Raw genomic sequence first — 19,747 nt, 5'->3', positions numbered from 1 at the left:
GCATGGCAAAATAACGGAGACTCCCCAAGAACTAGCTGCTCAGCAGCTGGGAAGCGCAGCTGCACGTTCAGCCAGGTTGGGAAGGGGGCTGTGGGGAAAGGTGGCCCCGACCAGCCCCACACCGCTGTGCCTTGGCCCGATGCTGGCCCAAGAGTTAAGCCAGTGGCTTCCAGTTAGGAAGGGTGCCAGGGAGGGACCGGGAGCACAGAGCTCACCTTCCCTCTCCCTACCCCCGCCGCCTCCCCTTGCTCCGGCTCGCTTTCCAGCACCTCTTTTGATCAGCTCTTTCTTTTCTCCCTCTTGTCCGTGGGTCCGGCACGATCGCGTTCCTTCCTTTCTCCCCCTCATTCCCTTTTGTTTCCTCACCCCATTTCACTTTCTAACCCTGTTTCCCTGCCATGGCACGACAATCACTCTCCCTTGAGTCATCCTTACTTCCCCCCAACGTCCCCTAGCACTCTGACGTCTTTCCCCCTTCCTCCCCCCAGCTCTGACGGACACGGCCCTCTCACCCCACTCAACCCTCCCCCTTTATAAAGGGATTTTATCTTTTTAATCCACGAGCCCCCCGCCGCAGCCTCAGCGCTCGCTGCGCCGCCGGCACCGCAACGGGCAGAGCCGATCCTGCCTTTGCGCCTTCCCCCCCCGCCAGCGGGAGGACCCGGGCGGGGGCAAAGCCCCCCGGCGGCTCAGCCCCGACACCGCCCCGCGGCATGGGCGGCCGTGCCCCGCGGGCTGCGGGGCAGCGCGGCGGCGGAGCGCAGGTGGGCGGCGGGCGGGGGGCGCCGCTCCCCGACGGCGCGGGGCGGGGGCGGGCGGGGGCCCCTCCGGCGGCGCGGCGCGGGGGTGCGCGGCCGCGCAGGGCGGCGCGGCGGTGGCGGAGCGCGGGTGCGGAGCGCCGCGGGAGGTAGGGCGGGCCCCGCGCAGGGCTCCGCGCAGGGCTCCCGCCGAGCCGTCGGGAGCGCGGCCGGGGCTTGCGGGGCGGCGGCGGCGGCGGAGCGGCGGGGCGAGGGCGGGGAGGGGGCTCCGGGAGCGGCTGGGTACGGGGCAGCCGCTGCGTGCGCTGCCAGGGAGTTTTGCCCCGCTGTAGCTCGTGTACCTCAAAATTCCTGCCGCTCGACAGCTTTTAAGCTCGCCGTTTCCTTCTCGAATTGCGAGCCAGGATGGATTGGCACTTCTAATGCGGGGCAATTAAATGTCGCAAAAAAAGAAAGCGCGGATTTTTAAACACAGGAGGTGATAGAAGGGGGGGAAGAGTCGGCGTTGAGACACAGACTCAAAAGACACGTTTTGCTGGTGTAGCTGGTACTTATCCATAGTTCTTAATGTAACTTAAAACACTTCCGTGGTTCGCGTCCTAACTGAGCAGAGACTTGTAACAGCCCACATGGCCGAGACCTGTCCTCTTCCAGGTACCAAACTATTTCGTGACTGAGGAGTTCCCATACACTGAGGACTTGCTGACACGAAAAGAATTCAGTGCTCAGCAACTGATTTCTACAAATGGTGTAGCTTTCAGCCAGAGCATTGATTTCCTTTTGTAAGCGCCAGTTACAAATGTTGGTTGTTGCTCCACAGGCATTTTAATTGGCATGTAAACTTAATTTCAATTACATCTGAAATACTCATTTCATACATTTAGCAGAATAGTCTTTTTTAAGAACCATCTCAGTTTTCTTTGTAGACCAATTCTAAAAAGCATCTTTCCAGGTTTGTTAAAAGCAGATCTGTTATTGCATTCTCTCCAGAGGTCTTAATGAAATAACAATCAAAGAAACAGTCGGGACTTCAACATGGCTTTCCATGCGGAGGGGCTGGTGGCCATAATTGTATTCTACCTGGCTATCCTGGCAGTTGGGATATGGGCTGCTTGGAAAACCAAGAACACCGGCAGCGAAGGAGATCGCAGCGAAGCTATTATAGTCGGTGGAAGAGACATCGGCTTGCTAGTTGGTGGATTTACAATGACTGGTATGTAAAAGCACCTTTTTTTTCTTTTTTTTTTCCCTACCAGCATATAACTTGTCAGTTTTCCATCTGAATGAGGAAGTGCAATGTGCATGTTGAATAATGCAAAATGGAAAATATATATATACTATTTTTCCAATTGCTGCTAACATTGTTTAGTGAATAGCCAAATGTAGCATCTATATAAAAACATGAAATATTTTAAAATCATACAGGAAGAATATATTATAATTCTTACTCATTGCTTTCATATTCATCTGTAGATCAGATATTTTTGGGACAGAAGTATGGAATGTATACAGATTAATAAGAAATCCAGTTTAAAAATAATTGTTATTGTTGTTAAAGCCATCCAAATTAGCAAGTCATTTTTGTTTCATCTGAGAAAAAGTTTATGTGCAAAAAGATGTGGGGGGGAGGGGGGGGCAGCATCAATTAAGAATAAGTTTCTAAAAGAAAATTGGCATAAATCCAAGCTTGTCATTCCACTGATTTCTGCAAACTTACTTTGTGGATTCTTTTAGCTTCTGCAGCAATTTGACAAAGCAGTACATTACTGTCAATAGTAGTATCGGTGAGAAAAGCCTGGGTGAAGGAAGAGCTGATTTTGTAAGCAGTGCTATCTGACTCCCAGAGCCAGTAGAACCAGGTGTCTTACCTGGATAAACAAGATATTCACGATATGGTCCAAAATCTCAGGTCCTACAGCTAACATATGGTATCGGAACAAAAATGCATTATAATAAGAGTGAATTGGCCCACCATTATTATTTAAGCTGTTTAATTTTTAAGCTTGCTTCTTTCTGTTTATTTATTTGATTTGTTCTAAATCCTGTTCAGGCGAAGCTCTTTCAATTGCCAAATTGAATTTATCAAGTCATATTTATGTTTTGCTTTTTTTCCCTGTTCGGGTTTCGCAATTATCTCAGGCCAAAATTTTTGTGTTCTTTAATCAAGAGATATTCCCTTCTTATGCAGGGTCATCCTGCTCATTCAGAAAAATGAATATTTGCATATTGAGTAAAAAATATTTGTAAAAGTCAATAAAGTTTGAATACAGGCAGATGTTCTGCTTTTCGCACTTTGCTGTAATTTACTGTATCACATATCCGTTGGCTACTGAAGCATCAGTCATGACAAGGTTCTGCTCATAGCACAAGCTGGTTTGACTGCTTTCTGCTGAATGAAATGTTTTCAAGGGCACTGAAACCAGAATATTTTGCAGAGATATTGCTTGCCACAAAACTGTAATCATTAGAGGAGGGGAGTGGAGACAAAACAAGACATTCTCTGCACAAGTGGTTATGAGTAACAGCTTTGCCTGTGGAAGAAGACACAAATTCTGGCCTCCTTAATCCTATTTTACAGGAATATTTTCCATAACAGCCAAAGCAGAGATGAGACTTGAACTGGGGCTTCCTATATTGAAGGCAATTTCTATAGCCACCACAATTCACACCCACACATGCTCATCCCGTTTCATGCAGGCTCTAGAGACGGCACAGTATATCATCTCTGTGGTTGAATATCAAGACTGATCCTAAAGCCTTTGGGCAGCTAAAACATTCATGGATTTTATACTCTCAGGGTTTGCAGTTTCCTACCTATACCTTCTTTAACTATGGTAATTAAAGCTTGAGATGTCAAGGAAATTACACTTTCAGTTTCAGGGAACACCACCTGGCATACAAAGTTAAATGCGGGCACAAGACTAATGAATCAAGGATTAAAATGAATTTTGTTTTGGTGATGGTGTTTGGGACAATCAGTTTGTAAAGCCATAACAAAACAATTATGAAAGTATGCTGATCAAATTTTGCATTTTTTACTAAGTGGTCACATTATTCAAGTGCATATTTGTTTCTTTAAAAATGATAGATGCAGATTTTGCACCTCATAACCATGCCTCCAGAGATATATAGCTATTCCAACTTCATCTTTATATTTTACAGTTTTTGTTATCTAAATATGAATTAAAAAGCAAAGCCTACCCTGTAAAAGGAAAACAAGAAATTTTTAAACATCTCCAGAGAGGATATTGTTCATATGGACATGAAGTCCTTTGGGTTATGAGATAAGGCCTAATTCTGTCTTTCTTGCCTGAAGAAAACCCTACCGTGTTCTACAGATATTAGCTAGAAAATAGTAGAAGTTTCTAGGGCTACTTGGTGGGGAGGATGACAGAACTCAATTGATAAATTTAAAATAAAATTCAGAGCACAAGCGTCGTGACTTAATAAGGCCGGCCTCAAGATTCCTGAGTAATTATAGTTGATTTTCCAAACAGTATTGAAAAACCTTAAAACAAATGCACTACTTATGAATAATGGCTATGGACATATTTGGATATATGCTATGACCCTGAAGAAGCAGCTGTATCAACTAGTTACTGAAACACCTGAACACAAAGCCTGTTGAAGACTGCGTGTATTCATAATTTTTCAAAAACAAAGAATGAGAAGCTTGAATTTGGGTTGGTTCACAGTAGCTCATATTAAAATGAGCTAACATAGTACCAGAGTAGACATCCCTTTAATCTCTATTATATTTACATAATGTAACATTTTAACTATAATTAAGTGCTAGCATTCCTTAATTTGTGGGTGAAATTCCTAAGAAGGGGCATTTGCGACAAACTTGAGTCTATTCTGATTTTGGTGATTGAGTATAAACCTCAAAGGAAATATTTGAGATGACATAATCAGATGCTTGCAAACATGACCAAAAAGGTAATATTCTAATGATTCAGGTTTTTTATTTTAGTTGGATGGAACTATGTATCCTTTCACAGGAAAAAAAAAAAAAAAATACTACAAAATTCTCTTTTTTTGAAATCCTTAGGTCAGGATTTGCATTTTACAGAGCTTGATGGGTTGATTCAATAATTTGAGAGGTCAGACAATCTGACAAAGAAGTGTGAAAAAGTCTGATTTTCATATAAATATATATATTTAAAGAACTCTGAGACTGATTTCTATGTTATTTGTATGAACTAGAGGCAGAATTGCACTCCATATCCTCAGTGTTTGTCTGATCATTTTTTAGGGTGCATGTTTTAGATGGATGTTGCTATTTGCTTCATTTTTCGGCCCTTCAGATGGCAGGCAAAGAGAAGATTAAAATAGATTACCATGAGTGTTTCCATAGATTATTAAATTTTAAGTTCCTTTTGTCTGATTTAGAAAAAAAATAGGAAGATTTTAACCAAAAAAGGTATTAAGCTAACTTTAAATTGTGGCTTAGCAAACTGAGGATCAGAAAATTAATATCTAAGGTTGAAATCCCATCTTATCATATCCCGTTATTTCTCTTATAATGCATTTACTGATGTCAATGTATGCACTGACTACCCATTCACCCCCTCAGAAACACCCGTATAGCACCTTCTTAGAGCTCTGGGGTCTTTGGCCAGTGTTCCGGAACAGCCATGTGTATAGAAAAATTGATCAGCAGCTACCTTTCAAACCCTAATCCAGAAATCAAGAAATAAAATTGAAAATAAACGGTAAATCCTCCATGCCACCTTACCCAGCAATAGCTGTCCACAAGACATTGTTCCTGTCCCCAGCCACGGGGGCAATGGCCCCTGCAACATCAAACAGAAGGGAAATGACATGATGGCCTCCAGAAGAAAATAAGGGAGCTAGGCATAGCGTCCAGGTACCCCTCGGAGAACGCCTGCCACCTCAGTAGCAACCCCAGGCAAATAGATGCCAAACCTTGAAGCCTCCTTGCAGCAATGCTGGACATCTGTATGGGATATTATTGCCCATCTGGAAATGCATATCATTCATGCAAAATTCATGCTTATGTTTTTTCCAGAGAAGGAGACAAATACAATTCCCTTTCTAAATATTTATTTTTGTTGCTGTATACAGGTGCTTACAACCTATTCCATTAAGTCCGTGCTGCTTGAGACACAATAGGCAACACGTATCCCAGCTGGTCGTGGACTCGGCAGTCAACGGCTCAATGTCCAGGTGGAGAACAGTGACAAGTGATGTCCCTTAGGGTTCCATACTGGGGACAGTATTATTTAACATCTTTTTTGGGGACACAGACAGTGGGATTGAGTGCACCCTCAGCAAGTTTGCCAATGACACCAAGATTAGTGGTGAGGCTGATACTCTAGAGCGAAGGGATGCCATCCAGAGGAACCTTGACAGGGTAGAGAGGTGGACCCATGTGAACCTCATATAGTTCAACAAGGCCAAGTACAAGGTCCTGCACCTGGGTCAGGGCAATCCCAAACATAGATACAGGCTGACAGATGAGTGGATTGAGAGCACCCCTGTGGAAAAGGACTTGAGGGTACTGGTGGAGGAAAAACTGAATATGAGCTGGCAATGTGTGCTTGCAGCCAGTTTGTAATGCGCCAATGTGCAAATGAAAGCCAAGTGCATCCTGGGCTGCATCAAAAAAAGCATAACCAGCAGGTTGAGGGAGGCGATTTTCCCCTTGTGTTTGGCTCTCATGAGATGCCACCTGGAGTACTGCATTCAGCTCTAGGGTTCCCTACATAAGAAGGACACAAGCCTGTCGGAGTGAGTCCAGAGGAGGGGCACAAAGATGGTCAGAGGGATGGAACACCTTTCCTATGGAGAGAGCCTGAGAGAGTTGGGGTTGTTCAGACTGGAGAAGAGAAAGCTCTGGGGAAACCTTATAACAGCCTGCCAGTACTTGAAGGAAGCCTACAGGAAAGATGGGGAGGGACTATTTATCAGGCTGTGTAGTTATAGGACAGTTTTAAACTGAAGGATAGTAGATTGAGATTAGATATAAGGAAGAAATTCATTACTGTGAGGGTGGTGGGACACTGGAACAGGTTCCCCAGAGAAGCTGTGGATGCCCCATCTCTGAAAGCGTTCAAGGCCAGGCTGGATGTGACTTTGAGCAACCTGGCTGAGTGGAAGGTGTCCCTGCCCATGGCAGGGGGGTTGGAACTAGATGATCTTTAATGTCCCTTCCAACACAAACCATTCTATGATTCTAGGACTCTGGTACACAAAGTATCACATTTCTGGCTACCTTAATTCACACTGTCAAGAGGCAAAAATCCCAAATGCCTGACAATTTTTTACATAGATTCTGTATCCTTGCTCTTCCCATCAAGGATCAATGTTCATACATCTTCTCTATGTGGTCCCACATGGGCATCGCTTACCTTTAGTCTTGTCTCTGTAGTGCACAATAGATCTCGATACCACAAGTCTACCAATAACAGGGCTGCTTTGATCACTTCTTTTGTTACAGACTCTCTCTGCATGCATATCCTTCATACAAGCCCATTATACTATTTCCCACAACAGAATGGTACAATCCTGTACTTAAAAATGCTGAAATGGGGGCGATTGTACTGCTCTGGTTGCTGGAGATCTTTGTTTCTAAAGCCATGGTGTAATTTAGCATCATGTTAAAAAAAGTACCCTCTGGTAGTATTTGAGAGATATCACAACTGAGCAGAAAAGAGTGGGCATTTAGATTTTCACAAAAATTCATTACTAATTTTAATTAAAATTTAATTTGTAATTAATTAAGCAATTAAAAACTATTTTTTTTCATTTGTGTTTATCTCCAATTGTTTGTCTTAAATACAAAATCAAGTTTGCTTGTATGATGGTGGATGCTGGGAAAATCCTGAAGAATTCTTAAGAAAAATAAATTTCTTAGAACTGTGAATTTTTACACAGAAGGTCTGAGCTACTCTTATATGAGAAGGCAAAGGCTTCTGAGGCAAATCAAAATAGCATTACAAAAATCTAGTACTTGAATAATCTGCCTGCCCTCATCCAAACTACAGACACAGATTCATAAAGCTTACTCATTACACATTCGAGAAAATCAAGAACTTTTTGCATGGAATCTGCAAACAGGAAGAGATAAACTTTATTATGTAATTTCTTATGAATTATTTTTGCAGATGTAATCACGATACATTTCTGTGTTGGGGATTTTCTTTCATATATACTGTAGATCCCAAATTCTCAAATGTAGAAACTTCCTTTCAAGACAGAGAATCAATTCATTAAAGATCTGAGGATGGTATAATAAAGATACTGCTTTTTAGAGTGATAAAATCAGAAATATTATTGGTAGTACAATTCTCTTCTGAAATATGTCTTCAGGAAGCACAAAAATAAATGTCAGTTTAGAACTTAAATATCTACATAAAACCACCACAGCCCTATATGGAAATGTATCATTTATGGAAGTCAGTTTACCAAATGTGCTTCATGTAGACAATTTAAAATTTAGCGAGGTTTTAAGGCCAATTTTTTTCATGAGGGCCCTAGTAAACAATGCATTCATTAAACTCTTGTCTGATTGGAATGCTTTGAGTTTTTCTCAGCTGGGATGACTTTATCACCATATGTTTATTGTTTTTCTTCAGATCCCCCCTTACATCTCTCCTTCACTTTGACTAACACAAAGCAAATAGTAATGGTTAATGAACTGATGTGCATCGTTTGTTGTAAACAAGTAGTGGGGGACTCAGCCTTCACATCTTCACTGACTATACAGAGGCTTAAACACCTTGATGATTGTCTCAGTTCAACTGACTTCTTTTTTTGTATGTCTAGGTTGTACATTTTTAGAATTAGAACAACCTTTTATAGAAGGATGCCATGTCTGGCACTTGTATAGTACATGTAATAAAAAATAGCAATATCATACATGATGACAAATTCATTTCTTTGTGTGCATTAAAGGCTTTTCCACTTCTTCTTTTTCAGCCACATGGGTTGGAGGAGGTTACATCAATGGGACAGCAGAAGCTGTGTATGTCCCAGGCTATGGTCTAGCTTGGGCTCAGGCACCTATTGGATATTCCCTTAGTCTGGTTTTAGGTAAGCAAAGAACTAAAGCTAATAGTCTCATTTTAAACAGTTCTGATGACAAGTCCATCATTTGAAATGAAACAACTAGGGCCTGATAAAAGAACACTAAGATAAACTAGATCCATTCTGCTCATAGTTTTGCCTATTAAAAAGAAAATCAGAAAATCACTATAAATAGTTTGATATCTTATGTTTCCTGAATACCTTGGCAAGATCTATTTGATCATTACAACCATACTGATCTTTGGACGTCACAATAACTTAGACTCTTTAGGTTGTGGGATTTTTTTGTTGTAGTTATATATACTAAGTTTTACATATTGAGGTTTTCTTTCAGTGCCTGTATGATCTGGAACTTGATAGTATCAGGGCACCTATAAATCTTGGAATTCAAGAGCAGCAAATACCCTTTCAGGTTAGGGAAGTGCTTATACCTTACAAATCTTCACCAAGAGTCTAACTTGTCTAATTTTGTGTAGGAAGTCTGCAGTAGAACCAGACTATTTCCTCAAAATTTGACCAAGCCTCCTCTTAAATGCAATGCAGAACTCCAAATCATATGTCAAAATGCAAACGCACAATCTTGCTATATGCAGGGTCAGTTTTTAAAATACAGACAGCATTATAATTTTTAGTGCTGTGGCCTCTAATTCCTGAAATGTAGTCTCAGAAATAATAGCAATAAAAACTTTCTCACTGTGTCTCAACCACATGGAACAGCTTGCAATGAAAGTATTGCCTTGTGAACCATGATAAATATGTCACAAAGTTATCAACTACATCCTGTCAGTTTGTGAACAGATCATGTCCCTAAGGCAATAGCTAATGCAACAGTTTAAAATGAATGTTGCTACAAAAAAGATCCTGTGTTTTTCATGTTTCATTAATATGATTGGTGTATTAGCCTTTCTAATAATACTTGACCTCTCGGTCTATTTTGAGTCTTTTCTCATGGTCCTCCCACCTAGTCTGTCCCTTTGTTTCCTTCAGTTGTTTATCCAGGTCTTCTTGCCCCTTTTATTTCTTCCTATACAACTTGGTTTCCCTCCTGACTCTTTTTTTCCCTTGGAAATGCTTTTCTATGGCCTGTCCTGGTTGTCCTTTCTTGCCAGGCTGAATCATTCCCCATCATAGATGTTCTTCTCTGGCATGTGCAGGCCAGCTCCAGTTCCAGTGGTTGTTCCCATCCCTTAGAGCAGCTCTATTTCCTGCAATGAAAACAGTAATGGTAGATGTCTGCCTGGAGATCAGTTGATGTCATTATGAGGTCATGGGGGTTATGATCCATCGATGTCGTTAAGCAGTTGTTAGGATTGTAGTCACATTCTTCCTGACTCTTAGCCTCTGTAGAATTGACACAAATTAATTATAGCCCAGAAGGGGTTGAGTTAGCCTCTCCCCTCATTTTCAGCTGGTTTTAGATATCCAGACATTTTTTCCTGGAAATTAAAATGGCCACTGCAGAGAAAAGAAGTCTGACCATGCGAACATATATCTCTCTGCAGAGCACAGAGAGGAAAGCATTTCTGTAGGTGTGATCTGTAAGTGCAGGTTTGAGGAGAGGAGGTGTTTATCCTTCTTTAAAAAAATAAATCACAATTATAAATACAATGCTAGAAGAAATATTACTGCTTCAGACTGGAAAGATTTAAGATTGATATAACCTCCCTGTTAGTTCAATGCTGCTTTTCCTAATTTTTCAAGCAATTTAGTTTTAAAGGTTAGAATAACTCCTATTTTCTTTGACAGATGCTTGAACGTCCTAATAGATTATAATACCAGTGACTCTTTCCTACTATAATGATGACATAACAAGTAGAATAGAAACAGGACCCATGACCAATCCAAAAACAATAAACAGTAAAAAATTGTTGGAGGGTTTCCGCATCCAAACAACCTGCCTAAAGACAGCATTAACATAAACAGTATAAATACAGTGTGATTGGTAAACCAGTACCTTCTGTTCAGGGAACTTAATGCAGTTAAGAAGTATTAGTGATATAAGGCAATACATAGAAATATGGAAAATCTTCCCTACAATATGATGAATACATTACATATCTTGCAATGAAAAACTTAGTTAAGGGTCACCAAATACTGTACAGTCGATTTTATTGGGAACTAACTGGTTTTCCAGGTTTTTTTTAATTGTACCTTATACATTGCATTTCAGCAGTTTCACTGTGGTAGAAGTCTACTTAGTGTGTGCAGATCTCGACTACACAGGTTTCCATGCAAGGGCTGTTTCAGCTTTCCTTAGATACTGTCTAAATTTCTACTGTCCTTTTTTTTCCCCAGTCAGAAATAATTTGATGACTGTACATTAGAAAGGTGAAGTCTTTGCACATTTATGTACATATCAAGCCCATATACCAGCCAGGCAGAGCAGAATTGTGATACATCAAAATTCCTGAACACACATGAGTGAAATAAGTGTATTGACAAACGTTTAGGGAGCCAGGCACCTGCAGAGCCCAGAAGGCATCTGACCTACTCTGCAGGTGTAGTAAGGTTGATTTAAGCCTGCATAATAAATCTGAATTGTCCTGAAAGAATCATATTTTCTGTGTGTGCACTAAACCATGTGTGAGCTCATATTTCTGATCCAGGAATCCCAGACAGTTTTTATTTTTTTAGTAGGGCTATGTGATAATTCATGTTGGGTTCTTCTCTAAGAATGAACAGGATTAGGTAGAAAATCCATTCCCTTAGGCTGATCCAAAATTAGTCAAAACTCTGACAGCATCCATAATGGCAGATTAAGTAAACTGAACCAGACAAAATAAGACAAACTTATTTTTCACTATCAGACCATAGATATTAATGGTGTGGATGTGTTTATGTAACTCTGTAGACAGGTGTAAGGTAAGAGTTCTTAGAGGATATTTTAACTGTACTCATTTCTTTAAAAAAAAATCCAAAACACAAACAAACAGTAATAGTGATATTTTTGTGTCCTTAACTAGCAATCAATGTTTTTAACCCCTTAATGGCAATGCATTTCTCCACTGCAGCTGGTGTCTTATGCAACTTTTCTTTGTAGGTGGCCTTTTCTTTGCAAAACCCATGCGATCCAAAGGCTATGTGACAATGCTAGACCCTTTTCAGCAGCTTTATGGAAAAAGGATGGGAGGGCTACTGTTTATTCCAGCTTTAATGGGAGAAATGTTTTGGGCTGCTGCCATCTTCTCTGCCTTAGGTAAGGAACACGCAGTATAGATATTAATTTATTACAGGTGGAAAGGATTAAGAAAATCAGAAATGCATTAAAATTCTCTTTTCAAATGCTAAATATTCGAGTCAAATGATTAAGAGTATGACTGTTCTCAGACCCATGCTAGCTAGTAGTTAAACCCAGTAATGGTACCCCATTAATTATTTTGGTAATGAAAAGAAATTCATTTTCAAGTACCTTTAAGTTGTCTTTTTTCAAAGAGCATGAAAAGATTTAGCAACAAATTTCCTTCAATTATGAGGGTAACATGAGTGACTGTAAGTGTCCCTTTCATGTCAAGACTGACCCAGCTTCTCTTCTACACCACTGAGATCACAGAAGCCAGTCAAAATTTCCCTTAGAGATATGAAACATTATTGCCAGTGCATCTAAACAAAATAATCCTTTACATATAGGAAACCTGTATGTACAGAACTTTTCATAGCACAAACAATAAAAGTAAAACAGATGCTGATCAATAAATTGAAGTATTATTCAATTCTAAATGGCTTTCTACTTGACAATATGAAGGAGATACTTAGGATTCAAGAAAGGACTCTGAGAACTGGTGGAACTATGACTCAATAGAAATTCACCTGACTACTCATCCAGACCTGAAAAAAAAAAGCAGCTGCCAGGGTTTTTAATTATATTTCATGCCTGAATTTAGCAATCCCTTCAAGAACTGAGAAAGCCCTTGAGTTGAAGCACCAGTAGTTGACTTTTACCAGCTAATCATACTCATAGTGCACATGCATGTGGTAATGCTTTCTAGCACAAGCTATTTTAAACAGAAAATAAACTTTGAAGGTACTCTCCAACTGTGCTCTGATGAACTGCAAAGCAGTGGGGAGCTTGTTTACCACAATTTCATCACAAAACCCTTAAAGGACTAAGAACAAACTACATGCTGAGGTGATTGGAGTTGAATAACTTGAAGAACACTCTATTTGGAATGTACTTTCTTTTTGATTGAGACAAGCTAATCTATGATATTTCAAAGCAAATGTCGTGAATACCCTTCTCGTAGGTTTATATTAACAGCTGACAGTTAAAGACTGTCAGTGCCTATAAAGGTCATTGAAGGTTTTGATTTTAACTATTTCATGAATAATCTAGTTATACCTGCTAATCTGCATACCTATCCTCACTGATGAATATTTAATCCCAGTACTCTTTATTACTTGATCTTCTTCATAACTCCTTGCTTGATAGGGTTGTAACAGGGAAAGACAGGGCTTCCACATTGTGAAAAGGTCTGAGCTTGCAATGCTTAAGCAAATGCACTTTGAATGCTCACTGTACAGCAAAAAAAAAAACCACCTGGCAGCTCCCAGCAGCTCTTATATATCACACATCATGTTGTGTTCTGCTGCCAGAACTCTTCCATCTATGCAATCAAGAATATCCATCTACAATACCTGAAAGGACTAAAAGTTATTGCAAAATGTTTCATTTAAATCAGCCTAATTGGAAGATAGGATTTTTAAAAACATGGTTTTGACACACTGCGATCACTTGAAATAGCTAATACACCTAGTGGAAATGTATAACCATCCTGATAGCTGCTGGAGGGGCAGGGCAGTAGGGCACAAGCATTTCAGGAGGTTTCTTGAGTACACTGGCAGCTTCCTGACACAGATGGTCAGGAAGATGATGAAGGGAGGTGGTCTGTTGAGCCTGTTACTTGCAAACAAGGAAGAATTAGTTAGGGATGTGGAGGTCAGAGGCAGACTTGGCTGCAGTGCTTATGAGACGGTGGAGTTCAGGGTCCTGAGAGGAGGGAACAAGGCAAAAATCAGGACTGCAACAATGACCCTCAGGAGAGTAGAGCTTGGCCTCACCAGGGGTCTGCTTGGAGGAATTCGATAGGAGACACCATGGAGAAACATGGAGTCCGGGAGAGCTGATTGATACTCAGGGATCACCTCATCCAAGTTCAAGAACTGTCCATCCAGACAACCAGGAAAATAAGCAAAGCTGGCAGAGGACCTGTATGGATTTAAAAGGAGCTCCTGACTAGACTTAGGCATAAAAAGGAAGCATTCAAGAGGTGGAAAAAGGGACGGGTGACTTGCAAGGAATACAGAGACACTATCCAAGCATGCAGAGATAGGTTTAGAAAAGTCAAAGTCCACTGGGACTTGAATCTGGCCTGGAAGGGCAGCAAGAAAGGCTTCTACAAGTACATAACCTAGGGAAAATGTAAACAGCTGTTGAATGGGATGGGGGACCTGGTGGCAAAGGAGGTGGAAAAGGCTGAGGTACTCAGTGCCTTCTCTGCTTCATTCTTTGCTGGTAAGACCAGCCTTCAGGAATCCCAGGACCCTGAGAACCCTAGGGAAGTCCAGGGCACGGAAGGCTCGTTGGAGGAGGATCAAGTTAGGAGACATTTAAACAGACTGGACAGACACAATTTCATGGAACCTCATCGGATGCATTCCACGAGTGTTGTGGGAGCTGGCTGATAGCATTACAAGGACACTTTCACTAATATTCTAAAGACTGGTGATCAGGGATGTTCCTGAAGCCTGAAAGAAAACAAATGTCACTCCCATCTTCAAGAAGGGCAAGGAGGAGGATACCAGGAACTAAAGTCTGGTCAACCTCACCTCAAACCCTGGGAAGGTGATGGAGCAAATACTCCTGAAAACTACTTCCAAACAAATGAAGGTCAAGAAGGGGATTGGGAGGAGTCAGAATGGATTTATGGAGAGGAAATAATTCCTGACCAGCCTGACATCTTCCATGGTGAGCTGGCTGCGTTGGTTCTTGAAGGGAGAGCGGGGCATGTTGTGGATTTTAAAAATGGATTTTTATACCATCTCCTGTAATAGCCTCATAGACAAATGGCTGAAGTACAGACTAGGTAGAGTGGACAGTGAGGAGGATTGAAAACTGGTTGAACTTCTGGCCCCAGAGGGCTGTGACCAGCACCGTGGACACCAGTGGGTGGCCAGTCACCAGCTATGCACCCCAGAGCTCAATACTGAGTCCTCCATTGTGTAATGTCTTCATTAATGACCTGGATGATGGGACCAAGTGCACTTTCAGCTAGTTTGCAGAAAATAAAAACTGTGAGGAGTTGCTGATAGATCGGATGGTTGTACTGCCATTCGGAAGGTTCTCAACAAGCTGCAGAAATGGGCCAACAGGAACCTCATGAAGATACAACCTCATGTCCTAGTACAGGCTGGGGGCTGGCCAGCTGGAAAGCAGATTTGCAGAAAAGGACCTGGGAGCCTTAGAAGGCAGTGTAGTTGACATGATCCAGCAACGTGCCCTTGTGGCAAAGAAAGCCAATGGCATTCTGGGCTGCATTAGGAGGACCATTGCCAGCAGGTTGAGGGAGGGGATCCTTCCCCTCTACTCAGCACTGGTGAGATACATTTGAAGTGTTGAATCCAGTGCTCCGCAATAAAAGAGACATGGACATACTGGAGAGAACCCAGTGAAGAGCCACAGAGGTTATTAAGGGACTGGGGTATCTGATACATAAGAAGCTGAAAGAACTAGGACTGTTTAGCCTGGAGAAGAGAAGGTTCAGAAGGACATCCATCTGCATAAACACCTGATTTAGTAGTGAGGGGAGAAGAATAAAGAAGACGGAGACAGGCTTATATCTGCTGCCCAGTCACAGGACAAGAGGCAATAGGCACAGACAGAATTACAGGAAATTGCATTTAAACTTATTAAAAAATTTTTATTTACAGTGGGAGATGTCAAACACTGGCACACATTGTCCAGAGAAATTGTGGAGTCTCCATCCTTGTGGATAGTCAAGACCCAACTGAATATGATCTTTAGCAACCTGCTCCATCTGGCACTGCTTGAGTGGGGACCTGGACTAGACAATCTCTGGAAGCGCCTTTCGGTGTCAACAACTCTTTGATTCTATGAGCTGTTTTGTGGAGACTGACTGATCAGCTCAACATTGTGGCTTGTTTTCTACAAACGAAATCTGTTTGATCGTGCTTGGAAAAGTTCTTGGGGTTTAGATCAACAATGGAGGATGGATTCTGTAGTTCGCTGAGAAACCCACCCTTGTTCCATGTCAACAATTCAAGGGCACTTTAGAAGGGTCAGTGGACAATTGTCTGTATAGCCGATGCCTCCTCTACCTTCCTTGGTCAAAAGAGGCTAGCTCAGAGCATAAGTGAGATACAAAAGGCTGTGATATGTCGCAACAGACCTCCCCCCTGCCACCCCCAAGCACAGCCCTCACTGCAATGATACACCTGTGTCCATGCAGCTGCAACTCTCCCAGGGAAGCTTAAGCTGTCTGTGCATGGTTGCTTTCCCCAGGCAGAGCAAGAGAGTGTAGTCCTTGGACAGCCTGAGCAAGGAAAGGGTCTTGGGACCCTTCCCTTCTTCATTTCATGAAAAGCTGCAAAATTACAGATGCACAACTTAGACCAACAGGAATCTCCCTTTTCCCACTCCCTTCAAAGGCACAGAAGGGGGGAATATCTTCATGCTGTTGCTAAGTGTCAGACCAGCACGTATATGCAACTTAACAAAGGTGAGCCTTCTCATCAGACATACCGTGGCATACACTAACGTACAGTGCTTTGTTTTTCCCCATAGGTGCCACTATAAGTGTGATCATTGACATTAATGTCAATATTTCGGTCATTATTTCTGCCCTGATTGCAACTATGTACACGCTTGTGGGTGGGCTTTATTCTGTGGCCTACACTGATGTAGTTCAGCTCTTCTGCATCTTCCTAGGACTGGTAAGTTTGTCTTTTTTTTTCTTTTTTTTTTTGTTGAGGATTTTGCCCTGAGCATTATGATGCTTGCTGAGACCTATTGCCCAGCTTCAGTTTTGGAACTCTGTCTTCACTGAGAGGGTGGAGGAGGAATATCTCCATTCACAGAGCACTGACTTTAAAGAGCCTGCATTTACATCAGTATACAGCCCATGCTTTGACAATAATGCTGACCAAGAGGCCCAATTCTTTGGTTTTTTTTCCAACCTGTCTGACAGTGCAAACACTCTTGCAATTTTCCTGCCGAGTATACATCTAATTCAGGATAGGACTGGAGCTGTCTCCTTCCTTATCTGTCCATAGGACTGTGGCACAGACATTGGAAAAGGACATCAGATGTATGAAGCACTCAGTAAAGCAGTTCAGAAACGCTGGCATTGGACCTGCAGAGCTGATACTCTTCTGTTTCTCTTTCCTGTGGCTGTTAACCTACTCCTGCAGCTTAGTTAACCTCCTGCTTTAAATCACCTTCTTGTTTTTTCCCTCATTTCCCTCCACTGTCCTTGGAGACCATAATATAGGAAGTCTCACCAGATGACCTTGCTGTTTGGATATGGTGGTATCAGCTATCAATGATATGCTAGTGGGTAGCCTTTTCTTTTATTTACTGCTGTTCTCTAAGCCTTACTCTGACAAATATCAATGCAACAGGGTTTAGATCACAGGCATGCAATCAAAGAAGCTGCTGCCTTTGTTTGCCAGTGGCAGTAATAGATGGTCACAGGTGTGCAGAGGACTGAGGCTGAAATAAATGGAGTGGCTGAAGGTGAAGGAACTGAATGGCACCTTGGGGACCCAGAGTTGTTTCTTTGCTTTCACTGGAGTTCTTGCACAGCTCTAGGGAAATTGCTTCAGCCACTGCTCACACAGGTGGTCACTAACCAACCCTATGTGTGTCCTCGCTCTGTGGTATCCTACTGTGAGGCCTGTGGCCTTATTTGCAGAAATTCTAAGCATTCCCTGTTGTAACTGACTTCATGGGAATGGTGCTAAATACCCTGAAAAAGCAAACCCAAGTTCCAGCTGGCTAGCTCAAATAAGAAGTTATTCCAGATTTTATCTCATACTTCTGTTCTTCACCAGCACAGTGGGGAAAATAGTCTCCTTCCCTAACATGCATGTTAATATTGGTGAACCATTCAGTTTCTACAGGTGGTGTGCATTACAGAAATTCCCAAAATTGCAGATAAATCAAAATACAGAAATGCTTTTCCAATGAGAACAACTTATGCACTGCTAAAGACCCTGATCCTGTGGGAGTAACAACAAGTGGTGTTGTATTAAAGGCAGGGAGGGGAAAAGAAATGAAGTTTGTAGAACAGTCTTCTAAATGGTTGGATCCATAGCTTGAATTGTGGCCTTTTAATTCAGGTTGGGCTTTTTGCATAATTTCCCATCTGAAATAAACAGCAATAATGTCACATATAAGAAAGCATCCTCATAAACTTGAGAGTCGTCAGTGAGGCTAGAAGCCTCAGGTAGCATCTAAATAGTCATGCTCTAGCTAAGACAGTTTTAGATGAGATGGGACACTTTCACCGTAGGTGTCACAGCAGATCTCACAGACTCATGATCCCAGCTTCTCCTCCAGGCTCTAGAGCAGTTTGTATTTCCACCGGCACAGAGCTTTACTGCTCATTCCTCTAATGTCTGTCCTCTCCTACTCCGCACCCAAGAGGATGCTTGTAATCCCTTTAATCACCTCCATTCCCTACCCTGGTTCCTCATTTTAGCCACAGCTTCTTCCTTAGGCTTCCATAACCTCCACCGCAGCCACCCCACATACTTGCCTGTTTTTCTTCTTACAGTCCCATGTAGTCTCTGTCCTTCCCTCCTCACTCTCCTGTACTCACACCTGCAATTCTAAGGTCTTTGTCTTTATTTTGCCTGGTGAGTGTTTCCTGGAGCCTGCCCTGTACCCACTATTCACTGGCTGTTCATCTCAGATGTATTATTAATTCTCCATTCTAAACTCTTTGCCACTGGTTTCCAACCCCATGAGGCCCAGGTCCTCCTAGGTACCTGCTGCTTCTGCCCCTAAGCTTCAAGTCCCAACATAAAGTCCCAGTTTCTGCTTCAGTTCCATGAGCCTTTGTTTTATTTGCCTTCCATTCAAAATGCCATTTTTTTACTCCTGTTAGAGAAGGCTCGATGAAGAAATTAGGTCTATGAACATTTTAAGCAAGTTAAATAGTGTCAAGGTGAAAATACAGTATCACTTGTGCTTAAATGTTAACGCTGTTTTGGCCCACTCAGGAACAGTTCAGGTCTGGTTTTTTGGGCAGGGAAAGGAGTCTAGATGTATGAATGTAAACCATGACATGTCAGCGAACTGCAGGGCCAGAGAAAGTATATACTTGTTATATTTACTGATGTAGAGGTAGTCCCTGAGGCCACAAAGAGCTAGGTTACTGTCAGGAACTGGACTGGATTACAAAGGCTCATAAAGCACTTGGAATACAGTACCTATTAAATCCTGGGCTGTGGCATGCAGGCTGCAGATGGACAATTAGAAATATATCCTATTGAAAATCTCAGCTGAGTATGGGCAAACACAGCTCTTCAGAAGCTCATCACTTGGACATGTTTGAGATTCACAAACAATAAAAAATCCCATTTCACATCCTTGTTCCCCATGAATTTCTCAACGAGAAGAGTATTAACATCCATTAATTTTGAAAACATGCTTATTTTCCCCTCAAAATATCTTGGAGACAATTGAAATGTTTTGGTGATCTCTCCCAGAAAAGCCCAAGCAGACACTGAGAAGGGAATCTTTTTACCCAAGTGTTTAAATTGGCAAAGTTTAACATGTACCTGAGAACAGAATATGTGCTAAACAGCTTGAATAACAGGCAATGGTGCAAAATGTTCTTCACACATTATTGCAATAATTGTACAGCAAAGTAGAGGAAGATGTTTGATTCCCCCTCCTTGCTCCTATTACCCCATAC

The 19,747-nt window shown here is 41.8% G+C and overlaps 1 protein-coding gene across 1 annotated transcript in view; it reads left to right on the top strand.

Annotated features, from left to right (window-relative positions):
- Nucleotides 1-503: 503 nt before the first annotated feature.
- The window catches only part of SLC5A7 (solute carrier family 5 member 7), a 28,175-nt gene continuing 8,931 nt past the window's right edge, over nt 504-19,747 (top strand). The window contains exons 1-5 of the mRNA XM_055703248.1: nt 504-764; nt 1,749-1,971; nt 8,703-8,816; nt 11,851-12,006; nt 16,609-16,757. Of these exons, the coding sequence (XP_055559223.1) occupies nt 1,794-1,971; nt 8,703-8,816; nt 11,851-12,006; nt 16,609-16,757 (597 nt within the window). The 5' untranslated portion in view covers nt 504-764; nt 1,749-1,793. The remainder of the gene's footprint in view (nt 765-1,748; nt 1,972-8,702; nt 8,817-11,850; nt 12,007-16,608; nt 16,758-19,747) is intronic.

Source organism: Falco cherrug, chromosome 2 (assembly GCF_023634085.1).
Source record: "Falco cherrug isolate bFalChe1 chromosome 2, bFalChe1.pri, whole genome shotgun sequence".
NCBI lineage: Eukaryota > Metazoa > Chordata > Aves > Falconiformes > Falconidae > Falco > Falco cherrug.
The sequence above is the reverse complement of the archived record's forward strand: the minus strand, read 5'-3'. Positions and strand labels throughout refer to the sequence as shown.